The sequence below is a fragment of the Arvicanthis niloticus genome, chromosome 9 (assembly GCF_011762505.2).
Source record: "Arvicanthis niloticus isolate mArvNil1 chromosome 9, mArvNil1.pat.X, whole genome shotgun sequence".
Lineage (NCBI taxonomy): Eukaryota > Metazoa > Chordata > Mammalia > Rodentia > Muridae > Arvicanthis > Arvicanthis niloticus.
In genome coordinates this window covers 13,120,328-13,138,981 of record NC_047666.1, presented here as the reverse complement: position 1 = coordinate 13,138,981, position 18,654 = coordinate 13,120,328, and the positions used below count along the sequence as shown (strand labels likewise).

The 18,654-nt window shown below is 45.7% G+C and overlaps 1 protein-coding gene across 1 annotated transcript; it reads right to left on the bottom strand.

Moving 5' to 3' along the window:
• Positions 1-396: 396 nt before the first annotated feature.
• Positions 397-18,356, bottom strand: Ggcx (gamma-glutamyl carboxylase). The gene is made up of 15 exons (XM_034511510.2): positions 18,198-18,356; positions 17,815-17,985; positions 14,895-15,053; positions 14,438-14,603; positions 10,401-10,479; positions 8,866-8,972; positions 6,524-6,687; positions 5,843-6,108; positions 5,556-5,687; positions 4,677-4,828; positions 4,125-4,294; positions 3,832-3,962; positions 3,245-3,392; positions 2,888-3,083; positions 397-2,548 (listed from the first exon to the last, which is right to left on the bottom strand). Exons 1-15 carry the CDS (start codon positions 18,238-18,240, stop codon positions 2,356-2,358), a joined length of 2,277 nt encoding a protein of 758 aa, XP_034367401.1. The 5' UTR covers positions 18,241-18,356; the 3' UTR covers positions 397-2,355.
• Positions 18,357-18,654: the final 298 nt, after the last annotated feature.

Here is an 18,654-nt window from a genome sequence, read left to right as displayed (position 1 = left end):
CAGGACTAAGATAAAGTCATGGCTAAAAGCTTAAGTGATTAAGAAAAGCCTGTCTTATACTGTGCATACAGCATACACCAAGGTCAGGACAACATGCACAAGTTTTTTGTACATTCAACACATGAGGTCCTGGGAATCAACACTGTCTGGAGGCTTTGGCCATTAACAAGCCTTTCCAAAAAGCACTTGGATGGCAGAAGCAAGTAGACTCTCTCTGGAGTTCAAGGCTAGCTAGCAAGTTCCCAGGAACAGGGATGAAGGGGCTTCTGTGGTGGCAGGAGTTTAGTCTGTATGCTGCTAGGTAGGCATTTTGCATTTTAACACTAAAGAGATTTTAAAGTTTATCAAAATAATGTGACCAGTTTCCCAAAAGTTTGTAGCAAACAAACCCTGCTATGGTGTTAATGTATCACAGTTTATTGAATTTCTTTGCCTGGTGGTGATGGCAGCATGTTCCTTTAACTTGGAGACAAAGATGAACACAGTTAAATTTCCAGGTGTTTAAGAAGAGTGGCCCATGTTTCCATCCCAGCATTCAAGAGATTGGGTTAACTTGGGCTACTTTATATTATACTTAGCAAGTCCTTATCTCAAGTTTTTATATGCTTGTGTGCTCGAGACAGCAATGAGATTGCCCAGTAGGAAGAACAGGACAACTGGGAGATCAAGATCATCCTCAGCTGCATAGTTTATATTTGGGGGTGGCCTGGGGTGAGGCCATCTCTAAAATGCTCAACTATATAGATGTACTTGTGAGATCCCCAAAACTAAGGTCCTAAGAAATAGGTGTGTGGACACTAGTCCAGGGAGGATGGGAGGAAATGAATAAGCAAGCATGGGGAGTGGTTCAAGGCTAAGAACACCTGTATGCTGGAGACAGGTGAAGTAATTCAGCTAGATGCTTTTTACAAAACAACTAACTGCAAAGCCTGGTTCCTCTGGCAATACCATACAATTTCCATCAACTAAATGGGGTCTCACTTCATTTATTTGGTGCTGAACTTCAAACCCGAGGACTTCATGCATGGGAGACTAATCTAGCCTCAAGCAGCTTAACCTCATCTCCACTTAATTTATCCCAACATTTGGGGAGGGGGAAGAGATCTCAGTAAATCAACATGAAAGGAGCATCTCTGTACAAACTTCATATTTTGCCTGAACCTTGGGTTCATTTCACCACAAAAGTTTGCAAGGTCCCCCTCCTGAATAAGAAATAGCACAAGAACATAATGCCATGTTGTATTTCATACTGTTAAGTAAGGTAAGGCCATGAAAAGGAATGCAAACTAGTGTTTTTCCTGTTAAAGATGACCAGAACTCCCTGTGCATGGCCATTAGTAGCCTACGCAAAATGCATTGTATGCATTAAGCTGGATTTTTGGGTCTCCATTTTTCAGGCCTAACGTGTGCAATTGAAAGTGATGACCCTACCTTGGTCTATCCCTAACTTAGATTTCAGAATAAAGGATGAAAGAATAGAGGGATAGTAAAGATTAAAAATAGGATGAATAGAAGGAAGATGTGATGGGGCTTGGCCAATATAAGGAAACAAAACCTCAAGGCTTATGACTCAGCCATGGCTTAGAGAGTTACCATTCACTAAGCTGATTTATACAAAAGTAAGCCATCTGGCTTCCCCTATTTAGTAGTGCTATTCTGATGCCAATGATGCTGAAAAACTTGCTGGCTACAAATAGGAATGAATGATAAATTAAAAACTACCTTGTGCCTTTATTACTACCTGGTCACCCTAGTCCCTTGGAGTTAACACAAGTTTATACTGCTTCAGTTTTAGTTTAAGTCTGAAATGCAGGGTACAGGACCTTAAATCTTAACATTTCAGATTGTCAACTCACTCATAGATGTAGCAAGTACATGGGTTCAGCTATATTCATTGTAGTGCAATTCCTTTGCCTAAAGAACAAGTCAACTTAAAAATGACTACTATAAGCCAGGCAGTGATGTCCCATGCCAATTCCAGCACTCAGAAGGCAGAGGCTGGTAAATCTCTTGAGAGCAAGGCCAGTCTGGTCTACGTGGAGAAATCCTGTCAAGAAAAACTAAAAGCCCTCAGTCTTGGGATTCAAATTCTCTGTTGCCTTGGATCCTGTAAGCTATAATTTTAAAGAACATGTAAGGGGAAAAAAATATAAAGGGGAAACCACCTAGGTTTGCTGATATATATGTGATCACAAAACGAGCTGAAAACAGAGGCCACCATGAGTTTGAGGACAGCCTGGGCTGTACTGTAAAAGCCTATCTCAAAATCATTTTTCTCCAAAATATGTCCTTTGCATAGACAATAAAGCCTGTAACAGGCTGCCTCCACATCTGCACAGAGCATCTGGACTCCCTTCAGAACTCAGAGTGAACATGCTCAGAATCTGGCTCTGAAGGATTAGGATTTGAAGAATCTGTGTTTGAAGCACTTGACTCATCAACTGGTTCAAATGGCCGCAAGTTTGCATATGTCACCTCTTGGGCTAGTTGCTCTAGGGAAGGGCGGCCTAATAGCAGGTTTCGGAGTGAAATTCGAGTCATCAGGAAGCTGGGGGAAAAAAAAAAAGATAAACCCTCAGTCCAAATTTAAGTTTCTACATAACTCCAACCAAAGCCCTTAGGAAACATTTGGTCTTAGACCCCTTCACCTGGGGAGACAAATTACCCAAAATGACCTTCCACATCCCAAATGCAAGCAGACCCTACTCTCTCTGAAGCGTGACAAGATTCTAGGTAAAACAGGAATAGCCATGGAAAGGCTAAAGATAAAGAGGCAGAAGTGGGTAAAGATGGGGAAAGATCCCTAGGATCTGTTACACTAGGGGAGAGTAACCAAACTTGCAAGCACCTGACAGCAATGACAAACGCTTCTGTGGCTGAAACTTACCTGCGTCGAAAGACATACAGCTTTCGCAGCACAAAGCGAAGGAATCGCTCATGGAAAGGACTATTTCGCCTGCGTTCAATTTCTTGGAGCTTCCTCTGACGTCTCAGAAAGGTTTGGACCAGAGGTGTTGGCTCAGGGCCCCCTTTTACTTCCCCTTCCAAAAGAGGCTGAAGTTCTGGAGGCAGAGGCCCTGTTTCTGTCCAGAAGACAGCAAAATGTTTGCAATGAGGACCACTCTCATTCAGAAAGGCCACTTCCATCAACGTACTAGAGGCGTCATGTACTCTACTGCTTTGAACCTATAACCCTGACTTCTAAAGGCAGGTGGTTTCTCTGTCCAAACCTTTATGCACTCACCACTTCCGTTCTCCACCTTCTCCTTTAATTCTTGCAGATATGCCAGGTCTTGCTCCAGTGCGACCTCTGTAGTGTTGACATAGACATACATGTAGCAGGAAGGACTAGATGATACAGTATAGACTTTATGGTACTCTCCAGCAGGCAACTGGTGAGGGAACAAGGAACACATTGCACTCTAACTTCCCTAGCTAGGCTATTATCTCCCCACCCTAACACTGGTGGTGCTCTTTTCCTGTGTCTTGCGAGTCTGAAATTATGGCCTCTGGAATCTGGATAAACTGTTCACACCCTCAGTGGTCCCTTCCCCGCCTTCCCGTGTTTTGAGTTCGAGTCTCACTGTGTAGTCCAGGCTGGCCTGGGGGTTCTCAGTCTTTCTGCCTCAGCCTCCTAAGTCCTAAAATTAACAGGTATATGCTTCCATGCTCTGATGAAGCCCTTGCTTTCTCAGCCTCTACTACATCACTGCACTGGTGAAGATTTTCTTTGTTTGTAATAAATGAGCCCTGCTCACCTAAATTTCTAAAATTTTTATTTTGTGGTACTAAATCCCCAACCCCTCTGTTGCTGCTAACCCCAGGAAATACCTGCATTTTCTCTCCTTCTTGAAGAGTCTGGTTTTTCTGTTCTGCCACCAATTCCACAGTGACTTCTCCCTGCAGCAGCTGGATGCTAGTGTTGCCTAGGTCTTCACTCACAAAATTCTCCAAGTGTAGCCCTGCCAGAAGCAAGAAAGCTCACCATCCCACCCCGCCTCACCAGCAGACAGCACACCTTCACTGTCATCACCTCCAGAGCTCCCTCTAACTCCATCATAAGCAATGTCTCAGTGAGCAAGGAAGTCAAAGACAGCAAAATCTCCCCTTGCCTTCCTTCATACCAGGGAAATCTGCAATGAAGACCACCTCAGTGTGGTTGTCCAGACTGCTCTTAATGTCTTGTAACTTGGTCCTCCAGGGAGATAAGTCCATCAAAAGTGGTTGCACCCAGGGCGTGCGCTGGAAGGGGGACCAGACAGCCTGCACGATGTCCACTCGAGGGTCAAAAAGCCTTAAAAAAGGAAACCATGTTCTGAGGAGGCAATAGCCACCTACCCACCAGATTTCTGCTCCTTTCCTCATTGAACCCATTGAGGGAATAAGATTTCCCAAAAGGAGAACTGTCTGCTGCCAGTCCATGGCAGAGAGGAGGGGAAAGAATGTGAGCTAGTGGCCACCTGAGGAGAAGGCATTGTGTTAACAGTGTCTGAAAGAACAGTCAGTTCACTTTTCTCCTGGATGGTGCCCCCTGCTGGCCCACAATCAGATCAACCCAACATGCACTAAACTGAGAGAGAGCCTTGTAGAAAGCAGACAACTGGGAGACTTCAGCTTTTCATCTTGGCAAAAAGAACTGTGCTTCATCTTTCCCTGTCTCTGATCCCCTTGCCCACCTCTGCTGGAAGCGGTCATTGATGGAGACCCAAATATCAAAGTAGATCTGGGGCTCAGAGACATTGTACTTGGGAAGCAGGAGGCTCAGGCAAGTGGCATATTGCTTCAGCATGTCTGCATGGTCCTTCCATCGCCGGCTCTGTGTGAATACCTGCCCCAAACCCCCATATTAGTCCCAAGTTGGAACACTGTCAATCGCCAAGACATGCACTGCCAATAACAAACATCTCTGCTGCCTAACTTGACCAGGAGGGGAAAAAAAAGGAAGTTGTTTTCAGTGGTGAGTTTTTCATTGCTGAAGATTTACTTACCTTTCCAAAACATAATCTTAATTCAAAACAATGATAAACTGTCTTCACGGTATATATATATATATTTATAAAAAAAAAAAAAAGTTTAGCACCAGACATAATGACTGAAACAGGACCAGCCTGAGATATACAGAAATATCCTGACTTAATTTAAAATATGATCCAGTGAGATGGTTCAATGGGTTAAGACACTTGCCATGAAACCCTGTTGACTTGAGTTAAATTGCCAGAATTCAAAAAGCTTTAAAAAAAAAAAAAAAAAAAAAAAAAAAACTCTACATGTGTCTGTCTGTCTCTCATGTACACACACACACAAAATAAATTTTTTAAAAATTAGGAAAAGCTCAGAAATAAGGATGTAGCTCACTGTTAAAAGTATGTGCTTTAAACATGTGTTAGGCCCTGGGTCCGGCAGGAAAAAAAGAAAAGAAAAAGAAAAAAAGAAAGTTCTATCTGGTTTCAGAGGAAGTGCAGAGACCTAACTTTGTTTGACTTTATGGTGTAGGACCAAGTAAGATCCCGAAGCCCGGGGCTCTGAAGAACTGGCAGCATTAGCATCAGCCTCACCCCAGGGTTAAGGTAGCCCAGCTCGCCAGTGAGGCCATCGCGGTAGGTGATCTTTACATGCTGGTGGGAGCGGGAGTGCACCATCATGTCCCAGGAATAGCCATACAGCCCATTTGTCCAGTTGTTGTAACCCTGGGAAGGCAGAGCACACGGTATCAGCTGAATGCTTCTCCATCCAACTTCATCCTCCAACAAGACTATAAAACCAAGTCCTTCCTTCCTTAATCCTGCCACATCTGCCACAGTCTAAGCCCAGCCTCAGTGCCTCGTGTAAGGATCCAACGAACCTGGGTGAGGAAATGGGAATAGGGCAGGAAGAGCTGCTCTAGAAGGTAGAGCAGGGTGAAAACGGCTCCCAGCTGGTGACGCAGCCCTGGCTTTTGACCAGCTTTGGCCCGGGCCCTCTTATATACACAGGAAGCACTAGGCCGAGGAGCAGCTTTGGCAGGCAGCAGCTCCTGCAGCCTTTTTGGGCATCGGGCTACCAGCTTCCGAGGCCATTCAGGTGAGCAGAAGAGAGGGCTGCTGGCCAGCATGACATAGGGAAACATACCTAGGAAAGCCGGAAGAAAACATGTCAGTGTGGTCACACTCCCTCTACCGCCATCCCTTATGAAGTACATCTGAAGTATTTTACTTTAATGAAGGTTTGTTTTCTTGAGACAGTCTCAAGTAGTAGCCTAGAACTCAGTATGTAGCTGAGGATTACCTCGACCTAATCCTTCTCGCTCTACTTCTTAAGTTCTGGGACTAGAGGTGATACCATCACAGCTGCTTTTCTGTGATGCTGGGGATGCTGAGACTCAGGGCTTTGTGCATTCTAGGAAGCACTGTAGCAGCCAAGCTGCATCCGGATCTAAAAGAAGGGCTTCACCGTTCTTCCCACAGACCCTCACTGCAGCACTCTGCACCCCACGGCTCTGTACCTCGCAGCTCTGCAGTCTCTCCCTACATCTGTAAGCACTGACCAATGCTGAAGAGCTGCGAGTTCATGCAGTGAAAGTAGGACACGAACAAGAGGCCAATGGTTCTTGAGGCATCAAAGAAGAGCAGGAATCCAGCTGAGAGGTCAAGGAGAAGCCCACACCAGTGTACCACCAGCAGGCTTGTCAGCTCCTCGGACAACACCAGCCTGCAGACACAGGGACAAAAGGCCAGGGCTAGTCAGCTGGATCGCCCAGAGCACATCAGGTGCTTCAGCAGCCTGTCCCTGACGAAGGATCTGCCCACCATCGGTTATAACAACTAAGCCCCAAATGCAGGCAGCCATAAGAATGTTCCAAATTGGAGCTTTCCAACCTCCTGACATTCCCGGGTGTCTGTTTTTTCCCCCAACAAGCCCTGTACAATGAGTAAGGCCCAATCTCCTGGGATAAAAATCGAGTGGAAGTACGCTTGAGGAAGCCAGCTCCTCATGGGCATCATAGAGCAGAAGCATGAGACGGTGAGGCTGGGACTAGGCATGGCGCTCACCGGAGACAGGGCTTGCCTAGTGTGCATGAAGCCCTAGGTCTGCTCCCCAGCATTTCACGGAACTGGGTATGTTGGTGCACACCTGTAATGCTAACACTTGAGAGGTGGCAGCAGTGAGATCAGAAAGTTCAAGACCATCCTTAGGGAGCTGGAGGCTTGTCTGAGATAGAGGTTACCTTTTCTCAAAAGAAAAAGAACAGGCTCATTTTTAAAAGTTGACTGCTTCGAGCTGGTAACATGGTTAGGTACCAAGCCCAGAGATCTGAGTTTGATCCCTAGCGCTCACAGGTGGAAGCAGAGAAGCAACTCCTGCACGCTGTCCTCTGACCTCCACACACAGGCCGTGGTACATGTGTGCAACTGTACCTATAATCACATACAATAGATACATGTAAAGATGAAAATGTAAAAACGAGTGACTGGTGGAGTAACAGGTCAAATCTCAGAATGTGGAAAACAGGAAGTGGGAAAGAACAAGTGAGGAAGACTCAAAGGAAGGAAAAATCACATATGAAGCTGCCTGTCAAGCAGGAACAGCAACACCTCTTTGCCAAACTGTCTGCTGAGCTCCTACAGAAGACGACAGTCACACTGCCTTGAATCCTAGCAGAGGCAGAGGAGCTCTGAGTTCAAGGTCCAGACTAGCCAGGGCTACACAGTGAGATCTGTCTACAAAAAATTAAGAGTTGAGTCAGGGCTGGGGTGCTTGCCTTATATGCACGAGAGCCCAGGTTCAATCCCAAGTACTGACAAAATATGATAAAAAAAATAAAAAGGAAGAGTTGACAAGGCAAGGACACAAGCTGTTCGTTCCCATTGCCACCCAAGGTAACTAACTGCTGGGTGCTGCTGGGTGCTGGGTGCTGCTGGGTGCTGCTGGGTGCTGGCTCATTGACCAAGTGTGCTACTACTGTCAACTTGTACAGGCTGAAGTCATCTGGAAAGAGGAAACCTTAACAGAGGGATTGCCTCCAACATTCTGCCTATCAGAAAGTCTTTGGGGGTATTTTCTTGATTAATAATTGATGTGGGAGGTCAACTATGCACAGTGTCACCTCTGGGCAGGCGGTCCTAGGTGGTGTAAAAAAGCAAGCTGACACGGCTGGAGAAATGAGCCGATGGTTAAGATTACTGGCTGCTCTTCTGGAGGACCCAAGCTTGATATCAGCACCCACATGGTGACTCAAAACTGTGACTCCAGTCTCAGGGATCTAATGCCCTCTTCTTGACTCCAGCTACACATGTGGTGCACAGACATACATGCAGACAAAACAGTTATACACATAAATAAAATTAAGTTTTTCTTTGTAAAACAGAAAAAGTGAGCAAGTCATGACAAAGAAGCCAGTAAGCAGCACTCTTCCATGGTCTCTGCATCAGCTCCTGCCTCCAGGTTCCTGCTCTGCTGAGTCCCTGTCCTGGTTTCCCTCAAGGATTGGGATGGACTGGATGTGTGCCCAAATAAACCCTTTCCTCCAAAAGTTGTTTTTGGTCGTGGTCTTATCACAGCAATTGAAAGCAAAGTTGGCCATTAAGTCACCTAATTCTGATGCCTTTCTCTTTTTGACCATCTATAGCACAGTCTCCATGACCCTCTACAGCGCAGTCTCCATGACCACCTATAGCAGTTTCCATGACCATTTACAGCACAGTCTCCATGACCATCTACAGCCTAATCTCCAGATGCAGTCAGGGCCCCATTTTTCAATGTCACTCATTACTCTGTATTTGGCTGAACAGGGAGATAAGCAAAGACAGATACGTGTTACACAGACCTGACGAATGAGTCGCCCACTCAGTACCCATGCCCCGAAAGGCCTCTGTGCTGACTACTCACTTGAAGGGACTAAAAAGCCAGTGCCGAGACAGGTGCTCCATGGAGTAGCCCCCAACCCAGTCCGCATCCAGCTTTTTCACACCCGCAATGAAATACACAATGAAGATCTGTAAACAGAAATGAAGCATGAACAGTTAAGCAGACAGAGAACCCCTGCCTTTCTGCAGGAAGCTCTGTGACTAAAAGCACTTGTGGCTCTTGCAGAGGGCCTAGGTTTGGTTCCCAGCACCCACATTAGGCAGCTCAGAACTGCCTACAACTCCAGCTCCAGGGCACCTTCCTCTGGTCTCAGTAGGCACTGTATGCACATGGTACACATAGACAAACAGGCACACACACATACATACAAACAAATGAAACTTAAAAAATAACAATTCTCATCTCAGCCAATGCCCGAGAAAGAATAGATTAACTCCTAGCCTTTCCTCTCACAGTCATTCGTCATCAAGCTCTGAAAGTTGAATCCAATACACACAAGGTCTTACTCATTCTATAATGGGGTGAGAACTCAGAGACTGAGGAATTAGAAAAAAATGCAAGGACCCCGTCTAGTTTTCTAACAAAAGGAATGAAGAAATAACCAGGGCTAACAAGATGGGTAAACATGCTTGTTTGTGGGTAAACATGCTCACTGCACAGGGATGACAGCTTGAGTCACTCCTTGGTAGAAAGGACGCAGCACTATGTATCTGTACTCACTGCTCCAGTGGGATGGGAAGCAGAGTCTGGAGAATGACCTGGAAGCTTTATTGGTCAGCTAGCCTGGAGTATGTAGTAGGACATCATGAGAGAGACACTGCCTCAACAAGTAAAGAGAAGAAACAACTCCCCAAAGTTATCCTCGGATTCCCACATGCATGCCATAGCACTTGCACAAACAAACACACACAATAATAATATTTTTTTGAGATTAGGTTTCACTGTACAGTCCTAGCTGGCCTACTTTCTGAGTGCTGAGATTAAAAGTATGTATAGCCATGCCTGGCTATATAAATAAATAATTCTTAAAAACAAGAAAGAATAGCTGGGCGATGGCAGCACATATCTTTGACCCCAGCACTTGGGAGGTAGAGCACGGAATCTTTGAGTTTGAGGCCAGCCTGGTCTACAGAATAAGTTTCAGGACAACCAAAGCTACACAAAGAAATCCTGTATTAAAACAAAACAAACAAACAAACAAATAAAAATCACAAAGCAAGAAAGAATGTAGGGAGGCAGAGGAGAGGGCCTCTGACCACTGCTGACCATAACAGCTTACAGGGAGTCCCTTCCCCATCTTGAAATCCTGTACCTTGGCTGGGAGGTGCACAGTGGGTAAAGCATTCTCCACAAATGCATGAGAGTCCAAGGTTAATCCCTAGGACCCATGTAAAGTAAGGTAAAGTATTATGCATCTGTTCTTGCAGCTCCTCAGTGAGGTAGGAGACAGATACAGAGGGTCCCTGGAAGCTCATAGGGCAGCCGCGAACAAACAAAATGGTGCTGGATCAAGGTGGAAATCTCATGCACGCATGCGTACACACTCACTTCCACACCTGGCCACGCAGGACTGTGTAGTTCCAAAGGGGTACATGGGCATTCTTCTTTTGGGCATTCAGCAGGCCATCCACAGACCTATAGGAAGGAGGTTAAAAACATCAAGAAAGGCCTCTGAGTCCAGCCACATTCTTGCCCTACAATTAGGCTGGTCCTATCTGTCTTAGAGATAGCTCTCATACCCACCCTGATTCTCTGGGCTACTCTGAGGCCCTCTTAAAACACATGAGTAAGTCTTCCCGGGACATTGTGTTGAGAAGGGAGTCTTTCATATCACAGATTGGCCTCAAACTCACCAGGTAGCTGAAACTAGCCTTGAACTCCTGATCTCCCTGCCTCAACTTCCCGTGTGCTAGATTTCAGGAGTGTGCTGTCATGCCTGAAATATGAATGCATTTTAACGGTAATTACTATTAAGATCATGAACACTACTATAGACGTTCTGTAGCTTATAAAGTATTATCTCAGTAAACCCATTATAAGCTGAAAATAGCCTTAATTTAAAAATGTATTTGATATCATAACCTACTGAATATCACAGCATGACCTATACACTATGTTAAATGTACTCAGAGGAAATTGCAATAGCCTACAGTTGGGCAAAATCATCCAGGACAAGGCCTATTTTATAATAAAGGGTTAAATTAGTGAATACTATGTCATCTAAGTAAGAGAGTAGTACAGGTGTGATGGTTTGTATATACTCGGCCCAAGGAATGGTGCTTTTAGAAGGTGTGGCCCTGTTGGGGTAGGTGTGTCACTGTGGGTGTGGACTTTAAGACCCTTATCCTAGCTGCCTGGAAGTCAGTCTTCTCCTAGCAGCCTTCAGATGAAGCTGTAGAACTCTCAGCTCCTCCTGCACTATGCCTACCTGGATGCTGCCATGTTCCCTTCTTGATGATAATGGACTGAACCTCTGAACCTGTATGGCAGCCCCAATTAAATGTTGTCCTTATAAGAGTTGCCTTGGTCAAGTTCACAGCAGTAAAACCAGGTATGAGATCACCACCGTGTGAAAAAAACACTGAAGAGGAACCATTAAGTCAGAGACTGTCTATCGTAAGTCAAGAATAAAAACTTCAGTGTAGCAGGACATAGTGGCACATGCCTACAGTCCCAGCACTTGGAAGAGTGGCCGGAAAACTGCCGAAAGCTTGGAGCCAGAATGACGTACATGCAATGAAAGCCCGACACAAAATGAAGCACACACGCACAGTGTTTTCTACTAGCTCACTCTTCGGTTTGTCCCAATGAATCAGATCAAGTTCAAAGTTATACTAGAAATGTCACGAAGGAACAAATTTGAGGGAGTGTTTGAAAAACCTAAAGGGGTGGGCTGGAGAAATGCCTCAAGTAGGCAATCTGAGTTCAATTCCTGAAGCCCACAAAAAGGTGGACCATCTTCTGACCTCTACACAGGGACCACGGCTTGTACACCCTTGTTCCCCTGTATCATGTGCTCCCAACCCCACACAATAATAATAAATTCAATTAAAAACTAAAAATAGACTGGGCATAGTGCACACACTTTTATTCCCAGCACTCAGAAAGGCAGAGGCAAGCAGAGCCCTGTGAGTTTGAGGCCAGCATGGTCCACAGAGCAAGTTCTAGGACTACATAGTAAGACTATGACTCAAAAAAAAAAAAAGTAAATATATTAAACAATACAAACAATAAAACCATGAAACAGGGGACTGGGTAGTTAAAAGCACTGGCTGCTCTTCCAGAGGACCTGGGTTCAAGTCTCAGCACTCACATGGCAGCTCACAACTGCCTGTAACTCCAGTTCCAGGAAATCCCACACCATATTCTGACTCCCATGGGCACCAGGCACACACGGTACACATACATACAGGTCGGCTAAATATGCATACACATGAAATCAAATTAAAACACACACATGAAAGTTCATACACACATACATATGTAGTGCAGTATCTTTTTTATTTTGAATTAGCTTTTTGAGACAAGGTCTTACTTTGTCATCCAGTCCAGACTGGTCTAGAAATTACCATGTAGCCCAAGCTATAATCCTCATGCCTCTGCCTCCTCAATGCTGGGAATAAAGACATGCACCATCACATTCAGTATGTGACAGTAAAAGAAGGAGGGCGGAGCTGGGAAGTCGCTGAGACTCTGAGCACTTGCCTAGCGTATACAGGGCCCTGAGTTTGATCCCCACCTCCACAGGGGTAAAAAAGGAAAAATAAACTTAAAATACTCCCCAGCAAAATAATGCAGAGCATGAACTAACATTTATAAAACTGGATGCCAGGGTCCAGTGCTGAAGGACTTCTGATTTAAATTTTATCCTGAGAGAGAATGGGGAAGACAGGCTACTGCACTGACTGCTCTTCCAGAGGTCCCGAGTTCAATTTCCAGCAACCACATGGTGGTTTACAACCATCTGTAATGGGATCTGATACCCTCTTCCGTTGTGTCTGAAGAGAGTGACAGTGCACTCATATACATAAAATAAAATCTTTAAAAAAAAACAAACAAACATGTTACTAACACCAGATTTCCTGAGGCAGAAACCAGGCAGGCAGTGAAAAAATTAGGGAGAGTGTGGCTTCCACTGTGATCAAAAGCACCGGCCTTGTAGTCAAGGACAACCAAGCCCCATTTGTCACCTCCCTGCTATCTAAATTTAGGCAGATTCTTTATTTCCACAAGACTTACTTGTTCAGCTCTAGGGAGCTCGTAATTTGAGACCCATGCTAGCCTCTAATTCAAAGCAACCATCTTGCCTCAGCAGCCCAAAGTGCTGGGAATGAGCTCCTAAACCCGACTCTTCATAGGGTTTTATGAGGAAAAACATGCAAATACACCTGCTACATACAAAGCCCTGAATATATGACAGGTAATTTTTTAAAATGTCTAAAAGACTCAAAAATGGAACTTGGAGGTGAGAGAGAGCTGTCAAAGCAACCTCTTAATTCTCTATATCAAAGTTGGATATCCTGAATTGGTTTCAAGTTTGACAAAGGCAAGGAATGGGGACTGGGGTCTCAGCCTGGCAGTAGTGGGCATGATTAGCACACGGGAAGTCAAGAGCAAGCCCTGGCCCGGTGCACACATACAAAGCTTTACGGGAGAGACTTATGTGCTCGTGCATCAGTGTGAACATCTCTATCTACCTCACCGTGGTTCCACAGCTGCAACTCACTTAATAAAGGAAAAAATCTTAAGGTCTCGGGGCCCACCACCCTGGCTCCAAGGCTTGTCCCCACCTCCTCTGATAGATGGTCACCTAGGCCAGAGATGCAGTGGGTTACCTTCTCCTGAGACAGCACTGCTCAGCAACCCTGGAAGCCCTGTCCTTTGGGTTCTGCTGTCATTTCCACCTCGCAGCAACTTCTATGCTTGGCTATAATTCTGCTTCTCTGGGCTCACACACAGAAAGCAAAGTCTGCGGCCCAGGAGTATATGAAATATGTCTGCCTTTAGTCTTCTCTTCCTCTAAGAGCGTTACAGGAGTGGATATACAAGGTACCCGGAGAAATGGGAAAACAGTGAAGGGGTAGGATGGACATTTTCCTATGTCCCTGCAATCTCCCAACTTGTTGGTCCTTCCCCTTCCCAAATCTAACCAAGTCAGACAGCTAAGCAGGCAAGGGGGTTCACCATCAAGCCCACTGATCTGAGCTGGACCCCCAGAACCCACATGGAAGAAAGAGAGAACAGGTTCCCCCAAATCCATCTAAGTCAAAATATAACCTCATAACCATACTTTGCAAAACTTGGTTAAGAATATGTCTATTGGGCCAGCATGATGGCTCACACCTGTAATTCAAGCACTCAGGAGGCTAAAATAGAAGACCAGCAAGTTCAGGCCAGCCTAGACGACACAGTGAGTTCCAGACCAGCCTGAGATACAGGAATACAAACCGCACTTTCCCCTTCCCCAAAAACCAAAACACCAATAAAACTTGTGCCCATGGAACAGTTTCTAGGACTTCCCTGGGCCCCCATCTCTCTCTCTCCGAAAGCATCTCGACCCACACACCTTCCCTGTATTTCCCAAGGCACATACCAGTAGTGGTTTGCATCCATGAATGTCAACTGAAAGGCCAACAAACCATACAGATAGGAGTGATTGTTCCACGATGTCTTGTCCAGGAGGAACACGTACCAGTATGGAAGCAGGAATAATACACAGCTTAGCCGGTAGCACAGGCCCAGCATCATGCCCAGTGCCCCTGGGGATTTGTGAGGAGAGGGTTCAGGTCAAAGTGTCACCACAGGCCCAGCTTCCCTGGGACTGAAATTAAGAAAAGTCAGCAGGCATTTTATAATCAGGCAGAGAACTACATGGGAGAAGAGTTGTAGGGTCATGACGGCTCATATGACAGAGATGAGCAGGAAGAAACTGAATCGCAGCAGACGTGACACAGGCACCCAATGACAGCTCACCAGCATGCTTCTGGTGAGGGTCTCACAGGCCAGTCAATGCTCCCTGGTTCAGACCCCCAGCACTCAGTTCCCCTCACCCAGAAACATGATGGTGTAGACAAGGTACATCCAGTCAAGTGGCAGTGGGCGCAGGGCATCCAGCAAGGGGAAACGGCACACATCCAGCCCATCCAAGTATTTTCGGTCCAAGGAGTTAAGGCCCCGTTCCTGGGGAATGTCCAGCAGCATCAAGAATGCTGTAAAGGCAGGAGAAGACAGCTGTTCAGCATCCACTAAGGAAGCAAGGCACAGCTCTAAGCATGCAGTGTAAGGCCAGCCTGGGCTACACAGTAACAGTCCCTACTACATGTACTGAGCCTACTGTGCTAAGCACTATGCTTGTTGTGTGGTGTGACAAATCCTAAAGCTCTGGGAGCCGATCTGAACCTGTAACAAGCATGCTCAGGGGTGAACCTGAGCTTTCTGGGTGTGTCAGGAAATTAAAAAATATATATATATTAGGAAGGTCCCCCTGGGGCACTTTTTTGTTTGTTTGTTTGTTTGTTTGTTTGAGACAGGGTTTCTCTGTGTAGCCCTGGGTGTCCTGGAACTCACTCTGTAGACCAGGCTGGTCTCGAACTCAGAAATCCGCCTGCCTCTGCCTCCCAAGTGCTAGGATTAAAGGCGTGCACCACCACTGCCCAGCCCTGGGGCACTTTTTATAGGTCAGTAGGATGTATCTTTATAAATACTTGAACCCTACGTTTCTACAGTGTTTTGTATATGGGTCTTATTTAATCCTATCTGCAACCCTGTAAGATCTTGTTATTTTTGTCTTTTTTTTTTTTTTTTTTTTTTTGAGACAGGGTCTCACTGTCCTGGATATACAGTCCTGGATGGCCCTGCAACTAACTTTGTAGACCAGACTGACCTAGAACTCACAGACAGCTGCTTCCCTCTGCCTCCCCAGTGCCAGAATGAAGGCTTGTGAATTTTCTTTTAAAGATTTTATTTATTAGTGTTATAGATATATACATATCACACAGATATATGTGTGTGTGTGTGTTTATATATGTACATGTGTGAACAGTTAAGTGTACTTGTGTGAACAGTTAGTGGTATTTGGTCAACACACTAAGACAAATAAGGGACACTCGGGTCTAGAACCCAACTTAGGTTCAGGCAGGGCTTCTTAATCCCAGGAGCAGCTGCAGTAGCCAATCTGGTTAATTATCTACAGGGATATTTACCCGTTTATTACAAGACATCTAGTGTATCCTGGTACCAGCACAAATTCCAGCAACCACCTATTTCTCTTCTCTGAAAGTTCTGACAACTAAAAAGTTCTCTAGGTTGCAAAATGGCTCCCAGCTGGGAACTACTGTACTTAAAGGCGCTTCGTGGCACATCTGTTACCCTGTGAGTTGTTACCTTGTCTGTTTCTCTGAACTGCTTAGCAGAGCTTCTGAGCAGCTTCAGGACATGAACAAAATGTGTCCCTTGTCAGGTGTGATGGTGTTTGTAATCCCAGCATTTGAGAAACTAGAGGAGCACTTAAGAGGCCAGACAAGCCTGGTCTCCATAAGGAGACCACTTCAAAAGGCAAAGAGAGCTGGGGAGATTACTCGGTCGGTAAAAATCAAAGTTCTTACTGATCACTAGCTCTCATGTACAAAGCCTGGCATGGTAGCTATCAACCTCGGGGCAGCGGAAGCGGAGAGACAGGATGACCCCTGGTGCTTGTTAGCCAGCCAGTCTACCTCAAATGGTGAGCTCCAGGTTCAGGAGAGAGAAAGGAGACCCCGTCTTAAAAACTAAGACGAACAGTAATTGAGGAAGCCACCTGCCATTGACCTCTGACCTAAACACACCACAAGTGTGCACATGCACGTGCACACACACACACACACACACACACACACGCACACACACACAGAGGCATACACATGTTCCTCTACTCCATGTGTCCAAAGCATTTCTGAACACTAAAGCCTAACTGGAGGTGACAAGGCCTGGTAATTCTAAACTTCCAAAGAATTCTTCCATTATTCTAATACCTTCAGCTCTAAAGAAAAGAAAACACCTAAGAAGTAACTAAGAAATGGGCAACTAGGCTAGAGAGAACGGGTCAGCAGTTAAGAGTATGCAACTGGTCTTCCTTTTTTTTTTTTTTTTCCCCCTAAGGATTATTTATGTAATGTATGAGTACACTGTAGCTATCTTTTTTTTTTTTTTTTTAAGAAGATTTATTTATTTATATATGAGTATACCATTGCTCTCTTCAGACACACCAGAAGAGGGCATCAGATGCCATTATAGATGGTTGTGAGCCACCATATAGCTGCTGGGAATTGAACTCAGGACCTCTAGAAGAGCAGTTAGTGTTCTTAATAGTTGAGCCATCTCTCCAGCCCACAACTGATCTTCCAAAGGACCAGAGTTCAGTTCCCATCACCCTTATCAGGCAGCTCACAACTACCTATAATTCCAGCTCCAGGGATCCAACTCCCTCTTCTGGATTCTCTAGGCAAGCATGCGCCTGGCATACACAGAAACTGCCCTGGTTAATCTCTGTCACCCAAAAACAAGCTAGAAGGCCTCAACTGAGAAAATGCCTGGAAGGAATCGGCCGTAAGCATTAATGTCGTAAGCACAGCCTCTCATGGGTGGTGTCACCCTGGGCAGGTAATCCTTACAGGTAGAAGCAAGCAGGCTGAGTAAGCCATGAGGAGCAAGCCAACATCAACAACGTTCCTCCATGGCCTCTTCTTCAGTTCTGGTCTCCAGATTCCTGCCCTGACTTCTCTTCATGATGGACTACAACTGTAAGCTGAAATGAACTCATTCTTTTCCAGGTTGCTTTTCATCATGGTGTTTTTATCACAGTAATAGAAAACAAGCTAACACACACATACGCATAAACAGAATAGTAATGATAAATCTTAAAAAGAAGTAAGATGACATTTTCCAAGCACCACCACCTCAACCAAAATGTCCACATCCAGAAAATGGACTTACCAAAGAGAAAACGAAAGACAGCCAGGTTTGCAGGGTCTGTTGGTCGGTTAAGCAGGGTTACCACACTCTGCCAGCTAGATAAATCTGTCCATTCAAACCCTAAAAGTTTCTCCATTCGGCTGCAGTGTTTCAGTCCTGACGTCTGTGCAGACTTGTTTTTCTGTACTTTATCTACAAACCAAGAATTGGGGTAAAAAAGTGCGTAGGAAAATCACAGTCTCTACAGCCTAGGATCTCCACCCACTGAGTTCTCCCACGGATCCAGCTAGGGCAAGCTTCTGAGTTCCAGGCCCTCCTCCAATCTTCCAACACAGACCGCCATCTCTTTCAACAAGCCCCTTCCCCACTAAGACCACTGTCCCTCTCACCAACCCTCAGCCTACCTGAGGCGGGAGCGGCCCGTGCAGAGCCGCGGTGCATGGCCATAACTGCAGGGACAGGTGAACCTCTCTACAGCCAGGTAGGAACCAGTGGAACCTCCAGACTTAGACGTGCTGTCTTAGGCTCCGCCTCCTCGACACGTAAGCTCTCGCGCGGCCAGCCGGAAAGCGCCCGCACTGTCGTGAAGGCCGGAACCCCGCCCGGGACTCAAGAGTGGGGGCGTGGGCTAGGGTGTGGGCGGGGCGATCCTGAGCGGAGAACTGAGCCCAGATTGGGTTAGGTGTCCCCAGCTTTGGGGATGGGCATTACAGGAGCGAAGGGGCTTGCTAAATGTAACCTTGGCATTGAGAAGGAGTGACCGTTCTCAGAACAAGTGTCTCTATACTACTAGCTACCCATCGCATACTTGAACTTCATCCCCAACGCCTGTTTAGTTGTTTTTGAGACAGGATCTCTTTT

Coding starts and splice junctions, on each gene's coding strand:
- Ggcx (XM_034511510.2), bottom strand. CDS start 18,240: ATGGCCATGCACCGCGGCTCTGCACGGGCCGCTCCCGCCTCAG. Junction 6,688..8,865: donor TGGCTTTTTAGTCCCTTCAA/GTGAGTAGTCAG, acceptor CTGTGTCTGCAG/GCTGGTGTTGTCCGAGGAGC. Junction 3,084..3,244: donor GAAGGTGGAGAACGGAAGTG/GTGAGTGCATAA, acceptor TCTTCTGGACAG/AAACAGGGCCTCTGCCTCCA.